We start from the raw sequence: 15,650 nt of genomic DNA, 5'->3' as shown, positions 1-15,650 counted from the left end.
TCCAACTCACCCGAAACCCCTTTCCAGTTCCCCCCTAACTGGAAAGAGAAATCTGGAAAGTATGCTTGATCAAGCTGAACTGCGTGGGTGTTATAAAGCTGGATGGTGGGCTGGGCATTGGTATCCTTAAAAAGCTATGCTGTGGTTTTGAATGGTGCCTAAGGTACTTCTGAGGGGGAGGCAGACAAAGCCCAAAGGCCAAGATTCTGATGTGTCTGCTCCTGCCCCAAGAGGCTCTCCTGTAAATTAATGAGGATAGAGAGGGAGGGATCAAATGCTACAGAGAATACTATAACCCCTGAGCACTGCTGATTATGACCCCAAAACAAAAACAAACCAGAAACCAAAAACTACTATTTGGGGAAGTATTGCCATTTTAATGATGTTAATTCTCCCAAACTATGAGCAGGAGATGTGTGTTTCCATTTCCTTGTGTTTTCTTTTATTTCTTGGTACAGTGTTTTGCAATTTTCTTTATATTGGTCTCTCACCTTTTTAGTTAAGTTGGTTCCAAGGTTCATGATTTTCTGAGGCACAATTCAGAATGAATGGGATTACTTTTTTGTTATCTCTTTCTTTTTTTTTTTCTTTTTCTTTTCTTAAAGGAAAGAGGAGAGAGGACAGGAGAGGGGAGAGGAGGAGGGAAAGGAGAAGGGAGAATGGAGAGGGGAGAGGGAGAGGAGACTTGTTATTTCTTTCTTCTCTCTATTTGTATACAGAAAAGTCATAGATTGTTGCACATTCATCTTATAGTGTGCCACTTTATTATATAAATCTATTGTTCCTAGTATCTTTTTTTGAATCTGAAAACAATGATAGCTTGACTTCTTTCTTTCATATGTGGATGCCCTTGATATAGTTTTCTTGCCTAATTGATATGGCAAATACTTCCAGAACTATATTGAATAGAAGTATTGAGAATAGGCAACCTAATCTTGGGCCATATCTTAGAAGAAAAGCTTTTAGCTTTCCTCCATTGAGTATAATGTTTGACACAGGCTTATGGAAAAATGCTTTGACTATATGCAGAAAATTCCTTTAATTCCCATCTTGTTGGAATGGGAAGATGGAAAGCATTTGACAAGATCCAAGTATTGTTACCAAATATTTATACTAAGTATGGATTCAATACTTGGATCTTGTCAAAAGCTTTATCCTCACCTATTGATACAATCCTATGATATTTTATTTTATTGATATGGTGTATTTATGTTGATTATGTTGATTATGTGTAGGTTAAGCTATTTTTGCATCTCTGGGATGAATCCTACTTGGTGATGGTATATGACCTTTTGATGAGCTGTTGTATTCTCTTTGCTACTATTTTGCTGAGAGTCTTTGCATCTCTGTTCATCAAAGATATTGGCTTGTAATTCTCTTTTTTTATAGTGTATCTGCTTTTAGTATCAGCATAATGTTAGCTTCATAGAAACTGCTTGGGAGTATTTCTGTTACTTCAATTTTCTGAAAGAGCCTGGAAAGGATTGGCAGTAGGTCCTCTTTAAGGGTTTGAAAGAAATTCACTAGTGAATCCATCTAGACCTGGACTTTTGTTTTTGGGAAGACTTTTGATAACCATTTCAATTTCTTTAATAGTGATAGATCTGTTTAGGTATTCCAACTCATCTTGTTTCAACCTTAGGAGGTATAGGAGTCCAAGAATGTATTTATTTTTTTCCAAATTTTCTTGTTTTGTAGCATAAAGATTCTCAAACTAATCTCTGATTATTTTTTAAAGCTCTGTAGTGTCTGTTGTGACATCCCTTTTCATTTCTGATACATCTTATCAGGGTTTTCTCTCTTTGTATGCCTAGTTAATGCTTTATGGATCTTGTTTATTTTTTCAAGAATCAATTGTTGCTTTTATTGATCTTTTATATTGTTTTTGGGGGGCTTTCCAGTTCATTAATTTTTACTGTTTTGTTTTTTCCTTCCTCTTATATGTTTTTTGGCTTATTTTGTTGGTCCTTTTCCAATTTCTTAAGCTGTGTGGTTATTTATGAAGGATCTTTTTTCCTTCAATATGAATGCTTACAAAGCTATAAATTTTCCTCTTAATACCACTTTCTCTGTGTCCCATCAATTCTATTAATTTGTGTTCCCTTTGTCATTTGTTTCCAGGAATCTTTTTACTTCTCTGACCCACTGGTTGTTTAGTAGTGAGCTGTTTAATTCCCAGATGTTAAAATTATTTCTCTATTTTTGTTTGTAATTCACTTCTATTTTCAGTACAACATGGTCTGAGAAGATAGTCGACACAATTTCTATCTCCCTAATTGTATGGATTTTATGGAGATATGTTTTGTGGTCCAGCTGTGGTGTATCTTGGAGAATGAATGTCCCATGTGCATTGGAGAAAAATGTGTATTCAACTTTTTGAGAATGAAAAGCCCTATATATGCATACTAAAATTAGTATGGCCACCTCAGTCTTTTTAAGGGAGTTGTTTGCTTGAAGGATTTTCTTCCAGCCTTTGACTTTGGGTATGTTTTGCTCTAACTATTCAAATGTGTTTCTTGCATGCAACAAAATCTGAGATTCTGCAGCAAAATCTGGGATACCAGTTTTTGATTCTTTTTTGTTTGTTTTTGTTTTGTTTTTGGGGTCACACCCGGCAGTGCTCAGGGGTTATTCCTGGGTCTATGCTCAGAAATCGCTCCTGGCAGGTTCAGGGGACCATATGGGATGCCAGGATTCGAACTACCAACCTTCTGCATGCAAGGCAAATGCCTTACCTCCATGCTATTTGTCTGGCCCCCATTCTGTGACTCTTAATTATGTATTTTGTCCATTGACATTGGGAGAGATTATTGTCATGGAATTTTGTGTCATCTGTTTGTAGAAATATGGTATGTTTGTGCAATTTGTATTAGCTTAATTTTCTTTTAGTCTGTAAAGTTCCTGAGCTGTTGTTTATCCCTAAAGCTGTGTTTTCTTCCTTCAAATCTGAATGGTTGATTTGGCTAGGTGAAGTATTCTTGATGAGGCATTCATTTTAGTTGAGCTTTTTCATTGTACTTCATTGTATTTCATATGCCTTCAGTCCTGAAGGGTTGCTCATGATAAATCTGCTGTTAATCTTTTGGATGCTTCTTGCTATGAAATGTAATTTCCTTTTTTGATCTAGCTGCTTTCAATATTTCATCTCTATTTTTGGTTTTCATCATTGTGACTAGGAATGCTTTGGGGTGTTTTTATTTGAGCCTTTTTCAGGTGGTACTCTTCAGACATCCAGGACGTAAGTGTATATACTTTCTGCTCTGGAAGAATGTATCAACAATGATATCTTTGACTGTTGATTTCATGGGGATTTTCTTCCTGGCTCTCTGGGACCCCAATGATTATTATATTGTTCCTGTTGAATTTATTCCAGTGGTCTGTTGTTATCTGTTAATTTATTTTGAGCTTTTTTTCCATCTTCTGTTTATTTATTTTAAGACTCTTATCTATCATCTGTTGTTTTCTGGAGGTTTTCACAGCTCATCTTCAACCTCACTGATTCTGCTGTCAACAGCTGTTACTCTGTGGTGAGGCATTCCAGTGAGTTTTTCATTTTACCTACCAAGTTTTTCAGTTCTGTCATTTCTGTTTGAAGTCTTCTTTTTTTTTTTTTGGTTTTTGGGCCACACCCATTTGACACTCAGGGGTTACTCCTGGCTCAGAAGTCGCTCCTGGCTTGGGGGACCATATGGGACGCCGGGGGATCGAACCGCGGTCCGTCCTAGGCTAGCGCAGGCAAGGCAGGCACCTTACCTCTAGCGCCACCGCCCGGCCCCCAGTCTTCTTATTTTTACTTTCATATCCTCTTGAGTCTTTTGGCTGTCTGTTCCATTTTTTTTTAATGCTTTGAACATCCTTAACATTTCCTCTTTAAAGTTGTTATCAGAGAATCAATATAGGTGACTGATACTGGCTGATACTATCATTTTCTGCACTAAGCATGGTGGGGTTCTGCATTACTTTCCATTGTTACTGTTGCAGTATGATTTTTTTTAATGTGTTGTGGTGTAGCTCATTGACTGGAAGAAATGCGCAGCAGCAGAGTCAAGTGGAGCAGCCATGCTCTTCTCTGGCACACTAACCTGGGTGTGAAAATGTCTCTTCTGAGTCACAAAGAGATCTCCGCTGCTAATCTGTCTATTTCATTCCCTTGGTACTATGTCAAGAAATTGAAACTTTTATGCTTTGCATCTTTCCTAGTTCCCACAGTCTAGGTCTTCTACTTTCTTTTTTTGATTTTTAGGTTTCTTTTTTTTTGGTGGGGGGGTCACACTGGCAGTGTCCAGGGATACTCCTGGCTCTGTGCTCAGAAATCGCTCCTGGCAGGGGACTATATGGGATGCTGGGAATCAAACCACTGTCTTTCCTGGGTAGACTACATTCAAGGCAAACACCCTACTACTGTACTATCTCTCTGGCCCTAATTTTGTGTGTGTATATGTGTGGGGGGCTGGCCTTCTACTTTCTATGCTGGTAAGCAAAGTTTTATAAGCAAATAAAAAACAGTAAATTCCAAAATGTTATATTAGATAGTTGAATCAATGAAACCAGGAAAGAGAGTGAAGCAGAGGTATATTCACACTTGTCAAAAGTATGACAAATCAAAAGTCTGATAGTTCATTATTGTGGAAACAGTGGGCAAAGAGATAGTGCCGGAAGTAATGTGCTTGCCTCGCAATTGTGGTTCTGTGCAGTGCCAAAGGTCACTCTTGAGCATAGAGCTAGGAATAGCCCATGAGTATTGTTGGGTGTGGCCCCCAAATTCCCAAATTCTCCCCACCCAATTTGTTTGTTTGTTTGTTTTGGGGTCACACCCGGCAGCGCTCAGGGGTTCCTCCTGGCTCTATGCTCAGAAATCCCTCCTGGCAGGCTCAGGGGACCATATGGGATGCTGGGATTTGAACCAACGACCTTCTGCATGCAAGGCAAATGCCTTACCTCCATGCTATCTCTCCAGCCCCTAATTTTTAAAACTAAAGTTTGTGACAAGTATATGAAAGAGAAAACAGAATGTAGCATTTGCAACAGACCTCTTAGATGATAAATCTTGAGCCAAGTTTAAGTGTGTGTAAGAATCAATTAAGTGATGAGCCCTCAGTTTTCTCATTCAGTAGGTTTGGAATGGATCCCCAAATGTATAATTCTGGTTCTCAGACTTCTGTGGGTTGAACACAATCTTTGAAAAACCTTCCTTATGCATATGTTCAGTTACTATCATCTGTGTGCATGCTATCAGCTAATTTCCTTGACATTGTAGTCAGACAAAACCATTTCTGCACAGAATTTGAAGCAGTTGTCCTACTGTGCCATGCTTAGACAAGGGAAATAAATCTATCAATGGAAAACCTGTCCTATGGAAAGACTACTTCTTACACACTCTGAGAGTGGACACGTACTTGGATGGATATTTAAGGGACACCATATATAAGTGGAGAGCTGAGTACTATAATATGACTAAGTGGTAAGTCCAGTTACCCTACCACATTCTGATTTGTGCATGAGGAAGAACGTGGGTCTTTACAAGCCTTTTGGTTTTGATTCAGTGTTGAAGGAAATTGAGAAAATGGTAAAATTGAGGAAAGTTTGATATATTTTATATAGTGGCAAAGAAATCACAGTGAATGATAGATGACTTTTCTTCCCACTAAAACGATTGACTACTGGTGAGCAAAGTGATCAAGAGTGTCTGGTATTGGGCCGGCGAGGTGGCGCTAGAGGTAAGGCATCTGCCTTGCAAGCACTAGCCAAGGAAGGACTGCGGTTCGATCCCGATCCCCCGGCGTCCCATATGGTCCCCCAAGCCAGGGGCAATTTCTGAGCCCTTAGCCAGGAGTAACCCCTGAGCACCCAACGGATGTGGCCCGAACCCCCCCCCCCCCCAAAAAGTGTCTGCTATGAAGGTAGAGTTCAAAACATTTATTCTGTACCTGTCCATCTCTTTCTGATAGATTGCATTCAGCATGGTAACCCTCTACTTCCATTCATATAGGGGCAAATTGAGTGATTTCATCTTTTCTTAGAGCCTAGTAATATTCCATTGTGTAAATGTAGCTTAGTTTCTTTATCATGTATTCTTGGATACTTGGTTATTGTGAATAGTGCTAAAATGACCATAGGAACACAAATATCTTTCAGAATGGTATTTTTAGGCCCTTTGTGTACGTGCTGAGAAGTGGAATTTCTATATCATATGGATGATCAAATTTTAGTTGTTTGAGTTTTCATATAGTTTTTCAAATCTATAGTATTCCAAATTATGGTGCTATAAAATTATGTATACCATAACTAATATTAATCCAGACCAAGTCTAGTATTCTGTCACTTGGCACAACTGGGTCTCTTGTCTAGTGTGAACTAGATGAGATAAGGTATCTCTTATCTGTGATTCAAATAGGATTGCTTGACACAACTATCAGACACACTTGTCTTCAAGCCTGTTAACCTCAAACTAGTATCTGTAATCTTCTAGCTTGATTGAAATAAAAAAGAAACCAGCTGGATGTGGATTCTAAAATTGGAAATCTTGGTGAAAAACTGTAAATGATAATGCCCTATCATTGATTTGAAGCAGTTTATTATTTTGTTCACTTTAATTTTAAAATTTAAATGAAAAAATTTAAACACAGTGTCATTGATGTTCTATCTGTTTTACATTGCCATTGATTTCAAGATTAGCAGTATAGGATTTTTTTTCCCCCAACGGTTTGTGGATATGTCTTCTGGTAATGCTGCCTTAGCGCCACCATGTGGATAAAGGAACAATAGCATGCATTCTATGATTAATGATTTATATATTTTTGGCTGGCCTTAATTAGGAAAAGAAGAATATTATTTTTACAAAAGAGAAAAATACCCCTTATTCTACTAAAGAACATTTGCTGGACACTATTATTTGCTAAGACTTTTATTTATTTATTTGTTTATTTGGTTTTTGGGCCACACCCAGGGTGCTCAGGGGTTACTCCTGACTGCTCAGGAATAGCTCCTGGTAGGCACGGGGGACCATATGGGACTCCGGGATTTGAACCAACCACCTTTGGTCCTGGGACAGCTGCTTGCCAGGCAAACAACTCTGTGCTATCTCTTCGGTCCCAAGACTTTTATTTTTATTATTCTATTTTCTACTCTGCACCATCCTAAAAGAATGGTTCAGATAAAAAATGTTGAAATGACTTATTAGAAAACACATTAAAATGTTGGGAAATAAATAAAAATAAAATAAAATAACATAAAACTAAAAAAATAAAAGCAGTGCCTTAGAAGAAAAATAAATGTCGGGGATTTAGCTAGCACCAACCAGCCCAGTAAATCCTGATAATAAATTCTGTAACACCACTGTGGGATATAACAGTTAAATACAAATTGGTTTATTGATCTAAGTTTTGATCAACCCATTTGCCTTTGTAATAAACAATATGAAATAAATTATTGTGTGTCTTCTAAGGTTGGGCTAGTGGGTAGAATACTAGGGACATGATAGAGGAATGTTACACTGGTAGTAAGATTGGTGTTGGAACATTTAATGCCTGAAACAACTGTGTTATGAACAACTTGGTAAATTATGGTGTGATAGAAAATTTAAAAACAAGCAAAAAAAATGACTTGGTGCCAGAGAGATAACGCAGTGATCTGAGCACATGCTTTGCATACCAATGATCCCTGACACTATGTTGTCACTGAGCACCACAGAGATTGACCCCAGTACCAAGTCAACCAAGATTTGGAAATTAAATATATTACTAACTTTACCCACTAGACTTCCTGGGTCCTTAGAACAAATTGAATAGTCTACTGTTCAAACTCATATTGAAATTCAAAAGGCACATATTATTTATAGATATGCTTTAATGATACGACAGGAAGTGAAAGGAATTAAGAAATACTGTATGGAAGGCGTAGCTTTTTGTTGTTGTCTTGCAGCCACATTCAGTGGTTCTATAGGGATGCCAACTCCTGTTTCTGTGTTTGGGATTGCTCCCAGCAGTGCTCAGAGATGGTGTGTAAGGGCTCAAACTTGATCCTTTTGCATGTACAGCTTGTGCTTAGCTTAGGCCATAAAGCACTCTCCAACCCAGGGAAGTCTTTTTCTTTGTTTTTCTTTTTCAGGGTTGATGGTTGAACCCAGGTCCTCACACTTATGAGACATGTGTTCTGCTTTTGAACCACATCCCCAGCCAGTCTCTCATTTAATTCACATTTGACTGCTTGAAAAGTTGAGAGAACAAAGCATGCATGTATTCCTTTTTGTGTTTGTTTTGGGGCAACATGTGGAAGTATTAAGGGCTTACTCCTGGCTCTGTGCTGAAGGTTTGTGACACTTTCTAGGTTACCAGGAATCAAACTCTGATCAGCCATGTAGAAAGTAAATGCCCTACCAGCTGTGCTATCTTTCCAGCATTTCGTATGTATTAAGCCTTTTGTACAAAAGAACATGCATGTAATTCCTAAATCTGAATATTAGTTTCAAGATTTTAAGATTTCCATCTTGTCTCCTGATTGACCTGGTAATTCATCAATGACAAAAAATAAACTCTTAATTAAAGGCTAGGTGTCTGGCACTTGAATTTGGATTACAAGTGTAAACTCTGCCTTGTTAATATTATACCTACCCATATTAAAATATGGGTGACTTAATGGCTATTTAATTTATAATGACTATGCCAATTAAATATTTAAGATGATCAACTTTGGATCCATTTTCTTCCAGCATAGAGTGAGGTTATCTGATGAATGAAGGATTTAGTAGGACTAAAGGGAAGCCAGTGCTTTTCAGTATGGATTACTTTTAGGGGATGGATTCAAGTAAGTATCCCTGATTCAGGGAAGCTTGGTCCCAGGTTCCACTATGGAACAGCTTTAATACGGGCTAAATCAACTTGTGGGCTATTTTGAAATTTACTGCTTCTAATCCCTAGGATTTCCATGATTTAGTCACATTTCTTTTTTTTTTTTTTTTTTTTTTGGTTTTTGGGCCACACCCGGCGATGCTCAGGGGTTACTCCTGGCTGTCTGCTCAGAAATAGCTCCTGGCAGGCATGGGGGACCATATGGGACACCGGGATTCGAACCAACCACCTTTGGTCCTGGATCGGCTGCTTGCAAGGCAAACACCGCTGTGCTATCTCTCCGGGCCCTAGTCACATTTCTTATGGGGTGAATTTCTGGTTTGTTTTTGGGGTTTGTGTGTGGCTATTCTTTGGGGGTATACTCAGTTCATTCCATTATGCCTCTGTCCCCTGCTTTGAGATTTAGCCAACATAATTCCAAAGAGATGTCAATATATTTAAAATATTTTTAAGTTCTGGAACAAATGCCATCTTTGGAAAACAGGTTTTCTTAAACAATCCTTCCTTCCTTCCTTCCTTCCTTCCTTCCTTCCTTCCTTCCTTCCTTCCTTCCTTCCTTCCTTCCTTCCTTCCTTCCTTCCTTCCTTCCTTCCTTCCTCCCTCCCTCCCTCCCTCCCTCCCTCCCTCCCTCCCTCCCTCTTTTGATTTTCGGGTCACACCTGGAGGCACTCAGAGGTTACTCCTGGCTTTGTGCTCATAAATTACTCTTGGTGGTGCTCAGAGGACAATATGAATCGCTGAGGATCAAATTCAGGTCAGTCACTTTCAAGTAAAACACCTTTCTTGCTGTGCTATCATTCAGGCCTTCCTTCCTTCCTTCCTTCCTTCCTTCCTTCCTTCCTTCCTTCCTTCCTTCCTTCCTTCCTTCCTTCCTTCCTTCCTTCCTTCCTCCTTCCTTCCTTCCTCTCTCTCTCTTTCTTTCTTTCTTTCTTTCTTTCTTTCTTTCTTTCTTTCTTTCTTTCTTCCTTCCTTCCTTCCTTCCTTCCTTCCTTCCTTCCTTCCTTCCTTCCTTCCTTCCTTCCTTCCTTCCTTCCTTCCTTCCTTCCTTCCTTCCTTCCTTCCTTCCTTCCTTCCTTCTTTTCTTTTCTTATTTCAGTCTTGGGGCTTAAAATCAGCCCTTCAAACATGCACTGCAGGGATAAAGAGAGAACAGGATAGGACATATGCCTTACATGCACCCAATTCAGTTTTGATTCTTGGCATCATATATGATTTCCTGAGCCCCACCAGGAGTGATCTCTGAGAACTGAGCTAGGAATAAACAATTAGCACTGCTGGTGTGGCCCCAAGACAAAAACAGGCAAGGTAGGTGCTCCACAACTTGGCCACTTCCAGGTCCTACTTAATTAGTGACTGAATTTCATTCCCTTCCACCTTCTGTTTTTTGCTGTTGCTGTTGTTGCCATGCCTGGTTGTGGTACAGCCCAGTTTTACACTCCTTGAGCAGTGGTGCTTATCCACATTCTGATTGTAGGACTAGTCAGGGGTAGAAACTCCTACCCATCTTTTTTTTTATTTGATTTTAGTTTTGGGGCCACCCTCGCTATCACTCCTGGCTCTGCACTCAGATATCAATCCTGGCAGGCACAGAGGACCACTTGGGATGCCAGGGATCAAACTCTTGTCAGCTGCATTGCCCTACCTGCTGCACTACCTCTCCAGTCCCTAGTAATAATTCTTTTTTTTTTTTTTTTTTTTTTTTTTTGGTTTTTGGGCCACACCCGGTGACGCTCAGGGGTTACTCCTGGCTATGCGCTCAGAAGTTGCTCCTGGCTTGGGGGACCATATGGGACACCGGGGGATCGAACCTCAGTCCGTCCTAGGCTAGCGCAAGGCAAGGCAGGCACCTTACCTCTAGCACCACCGCCTGGCCCCAGTAATAATTCTTTATGAAAATAATTTTATATGTATATTGAGAAAAAGCATGATGAAGAAAATGTAGGTATTTAAGTGTTGAGAATTCTCAATTGGGCATGCATTTCCTATCAGGAAGCAACATTATAAACTATTTCAGAGACCTAATCAGTAACACTATAGGTTGTGTGTGTGTGTTTCTGGTTTTTGGACAAAACCTGGTGATACTTAGGGGATCACCTGACTCTGCACTCAGGAATCACTTCTGATGGTGCTCAGGGGACCATATGGGATGCTGGGAATTGAGCCATGGCTGGTCAAGTACTAGGCAAATGCCTTACCTGCTGTGCTATTGCTTGGGCCCCTTAATAAATAAATTCTAAATCCTCACGAGAGATCTCTCCTTCACCCTTGGAGAACAAATACTGCATGTGACCAGGGAAGTGGGAAAGAGACATCTTTTCTTTTGTTTAGTAAAGCCACAGAGAAAGACAGCAGAGGAAAGACTGACAGGAAGTAGAGCTGGTCGGACTAGGCTAGTTGAAAAATCTGAAGGCTGGGGATAGAGCTCAGGAAGAGCATAGGCCTTACTTGTACCAGGCTCTTGGTTCAAGCTCTAGCACTAAAACCAAAATCATGTACAAAAACTAAGTGTAAAATTTAAATATCTAAGATTACACAGCTCTTTTTAAAGAAGGAGTACACCCAGTGGTGCTCAGGAGTTGCCCCTGGATCTGTGCTCATAAATCACTCCTGGCAGGCTCAGGGGACCATATGGGATGCTGGGAATCGACCCAGATTGGCTACATGCAAGGCAAACTCCCTACCTTCTGTGCTGTCATTCTGGCCCCAAAGACCACATAGTTTTTCCGTCACCCCTCCTCTGATTAAGATAGTTTACAGCAATGTTTCTCAATCAGGATCATGTGTACACCCAGGATAACCCAAGGGGGCCATAGGTGAAAATGGGAGGTACAACATAAGACTTGGGACCAACTTGTAGGACAGGGACCTACAGGGAAGAACTGAGGCTAGGAGAGGGTCACAGTGGGAACAAAGGTGGAATCACATTGGTTAGACTTAGCAAAGGAAGGACAATGAAAATGGGCATGTCCAGAATAATTCAGCACCTGAGTCTCTTGTTGAGTTCATGAATGGGTGGATAAGTGAATATCAGTGAAGTGACAGTTCCTCATCCTGTTTGAAAGAGCCAGAGTAAAGCTAGCTTGGATGCTGGAGGCCAGTTGCAAGGTCTGTCAGTTCCTCTGTAACAGGTATAGATAATAAAACAGTATCTCCAGGGGTCACAATGAATTTCTCTTTCATTAGTACATCCGTATGTATCAGAATGTGCCTCTTGATACTATAAAGTAGATGGGCTGGAGTGATAGTAAAGTGGGTTACAGTGCTTGCCTTAATACATGGCTGTCCCAGGTTTAATCCCTAGATGGTCCCCTGAACCCCATCAGGAGTGATCTCTGAGCATAGAGCCATGAGTAAGCCCTAGAGTAGCCCTACATAGGAAAGAAGGAGGAAAAAAAGAATCAGGACAGTTCTAAAAAGATCTGTAAAATCACTAAGAAGTTTTATTAAAAAAATCTATAAAGACATTTATTTGGAAACTTTTCTAGCCATGAAATAATAAAAGGGTAAAAAGCATGTAAACTGAGGCATTGATGTAGTTGTCAATGAAAAGAAACAATTATTCCTTAGCAACATGATAGTGGGGGATTTGGGAGTCCAAAGAGATGCAAGGAATATTTCAGTGAATTCAAATATAAGTTCTTTGAAGCACTAAACCAAATTTCTTTTTTAGTTTTTATATCTAAAAACATTTTTTTTTTTTGGTTTTTCGGGTTACACCGTTTGATGATCAGGGGTTACTACTGGGTACATGCTCAGAAATTGCCCCTGGCTTGGGGGGATCATATGGGACACCGGGGGATCAAACCGTGGTCCTTTCCTTGGCTAGCGCTTGCAAGGCAGACACCTTACCTCTAGCGCCACCCGCCCGCCCCAGAATTTTTTTTTTAATATTTTGGACCACACCCAGTGACGCTCGGGTTACTCCTGGCTCTGCGCTCAGAAATTGCTCCTGGCTTGGGGACCCTATGGGACTCTGGGGATCAAACCGAGGTCCGTCCTGGGTCAGCCCTACCACTGCGCTATTGCTCCAACTCCGCCTTTTTAACAATGAATTTATTTATTTATTATTATTGGTTTTGGGGTTACACCCAGCAGCGCTCAGGGATATCTCCTGGCTCTACACTCAGAAATCGCTCCTGGCAGGCTTGGGGGACCATATAGGGTGCTTGGATTAGAACCACCATCCTTCTGCATGCAAGGCAAATGCCCCACCTTCATGCTATCTCGCTGGCCCTGAATTTATTCTATTTGATTAACTTAATGATATCTATTTTTTGTTTGTTTATTTTTGGGCTACACCCGTGAAGCTCAAGGGTAATTCCTGTCTATGTGCTCAGAAATTGCTCCTGTCTCGTGGGACCATATGGGATGCCAGGAATTGAACATAGGTCCGTTGTGTATCGGCCGTGTGCAAGGCAAACACCCTACTGCTGTGCTATTGCTCCGGCCCCTAAGAACAATTTTGTCAGATGTCTTCCTAAACAGTGAACTGGATGAACAGTTTGAGGAAATAAAGCTTTTATCACTGTTCTTATGACTTTATTTAGAAGCTGGAAGAATTTGGTGTAGATTAGGCTAATCTGTTAAGAATCAGCTATATGAGATGTGGCCCTCATATGACTGAAGATTGTATTTGAAATGACTTTGAGTGAGTTATGTAAAATTTATACATAGGGGCCACAGAGCTAGTATAGGGGTAAAGCACTCACATTAAATGCAGCTGACATGGGATCAATTTTCCAGCACTCATATCCTATCCCAAGACAGCGAATGAGGACAGATCCAGGAATAAGCCCTGCATACTGCTGGGTATGGTTCCAAAACAAAAATTATACATAAACTGTGGGTTATTGAAAACCAAAAAAAATTTACTTAAGATGAATGAATGCCCTCGAGGAACCCTTAGAAGTGGCTGAATTCAGAATATCTTCAAGTTTATAATCTAGGAATACAGCCCAGAACTGAATAATGGCAAAGCTTTTGACAAACATAGTGGTGTCCCTGGATTTTTCTCTGCTGTCAGCTTTCTCCACCTCCATTATTCTCCTCTGCAGCAAGGAGAATTATCTGTTTTTAGAATCATGCAAAAAATGTTTAGAACTAGTAGAACAAGATTAATTAGAATTTGATAGCTGTATCTGTTCCTATCTAGAATTATGAAACAGTTAATCTTACTGAACTTCAGTTTAATCATCTGTGAAATGGCAATAAATTTTTACAAAAGTGAGGACAGAGAGATGAGATGTTATAGGACATGCCTTGCATATAGCTGGCTCTGCTTAGATTCCTAATACCGAATTGTTTCCTAAGCATCACCAGATCTTTGGAGTCTTGCATTAAACTACTGTCCTGGTTGGCTTAGGATTACTAGGAGGGGCTCCAGGGCCTCCTAAATTCTTCATCAGATAACCCACCCCTCACTCCCCACTTTTACATAAATTTAACTTCTCTCTTATAACTACGTTTGGATTTTTTTGTTTGTTTGTTTTTGGGGCCACACCCGTTTGATGCTCAGGGGTTACTCCTGGCAAAGCACTCAGAAATCGCCCCTGGCTTGGGGGGATCATATGGGACACTGGGGATCGAACCGTGGTCCTTCCTTGGCTAGCGCTTGCAAGGCAGACACCTTACCTCTAGCGCCACCTCACGGGCCCCTACAGTGTGGATTATTGCTTCATCTTTTTTTACTTTTTCATGTATTCTATGATGGAAACTTTTTTTTTTTTTTTTTTGGTTTTTGGACCACACCCGGAGACAATCAGGGGTTACTCCTGGCTATGCACTCAGAAATCACTCCTGACTTGGGGCAACATATGGACGCCGGGGATTGAACCATGATCCGTCCTAGGTTAGCGCATGGCCTTACTGCTTGCGCCATCGAAACTTTTTTAAGTTGCCATATATATTTGTAATCTACTTTTTTGGTGTGTTTTCCTTATTTTCTGTATTGAACTGTCAAGATCAAAGGTCCTTTTCCTCCACCCTTGTTTACTGTCATTTTCTTTGTCTTCCAGAATCCCCTACTTTGAAACTAGTGCTGCCAATGGGACAAACATAAGCCAAGCCATTGAAACGCTCCTAGATCTGATCATGAAGCGAATGGAACGATGCGTGGACAAGTCGTGGATTCCCGAAGGAGTGGTGCGATCCAATGGCCATACGTCCACTGACCATTTAAGTGAAGAAAAGGTGAAAGGGTCCTGTGGTTGTTGAAAAGCTGAGTCCACTACACAGTAATTTAGATAGCTTCTGTCTGTGATTTCCTCTGGGGTCAATATGTGGTACAGAAAGAAGTTAAAGGACAACAGAGTGTATAAACTGCTTATCACCATTCCAATTACATTTACCCAAAAACTTTGCAATTAGTTTACTGCAGCTCTGTAACTATTTCTTTAGATTCTACTTATGTGTTAGAGAGCGATTTCACATAGCCAAATGTGCCTTATACAACCTGAATCCATGTCATAGATCATTCAAGGATTCAATATTTCACAGCCACAGTGTTTATTATGTATAATCACTGAGAATACTGTTACCTAACCTAATATAAATCAGTCCAGAAGCTCTCACATTTATATACTAGGTAAAAATGAGAAAACTTGTACTTGAATTCACATTCTTTTTATTTATGTTTATGAGCTATACTTATTGTACTGATAGGCTCCTCTTAACTCAGGTCCTGATGGTCCTTCTCTGTGGTGCTTGGGGAACCCAGGCAGTGTTGGGTTCAATCCTAGGACTACATGCAAAGTTCTGTGAGCTATCTTCTTGGCCCATTGAAATAAAATTCAAAGATACTATTGT

At 40.1% G+C, this 15,650-nt stretch overlaps 1 protein-coding gene across 1 annotated transcript in view; it reads left to right on the top strand.

The window, feature by feature from the left end:
- The window catches only part of RAB27A (RAB27A, member RAS oncogene family), a 34,459-nt gene extending 19,400 nt beyond the window's left edge, over positions 1 to 15,059 (top strand). Inside the window, exon 5 of the mRNA XM_049773716.1 lies at positions 14,861 to 15,059. Coding sequence (XP_049629673.1) covers positions 14,861 to 15,059 — 199 coding nt within the window. The remainder of the gene's footprint in view (positions 1 to 14,860) is intronic.
- The last annotated feature ends 591 nt before the right edge of the window (positions 15,060 to 15,650 follow it).

The sequence above is a fragment of the Suncus etruscus genome, chromosome 5 (assembly GCF_024139225.1).
Source record: "Suncus etruscus isolate mSunEtr1 chromosome 5, mSunEtr1.pri.cur, whole genome shotgun sequence".
NCBI classification, from domain to species: domain Eukaryota; kingdom Metazoa; phylum Chordata; class Mammalia; order Eulipotyphla; family Soricidae; genus Suncus; species Suncus etruscus.
This window is presented reverse-complemented; position numbering and strand designations above follow the sequence as displayed.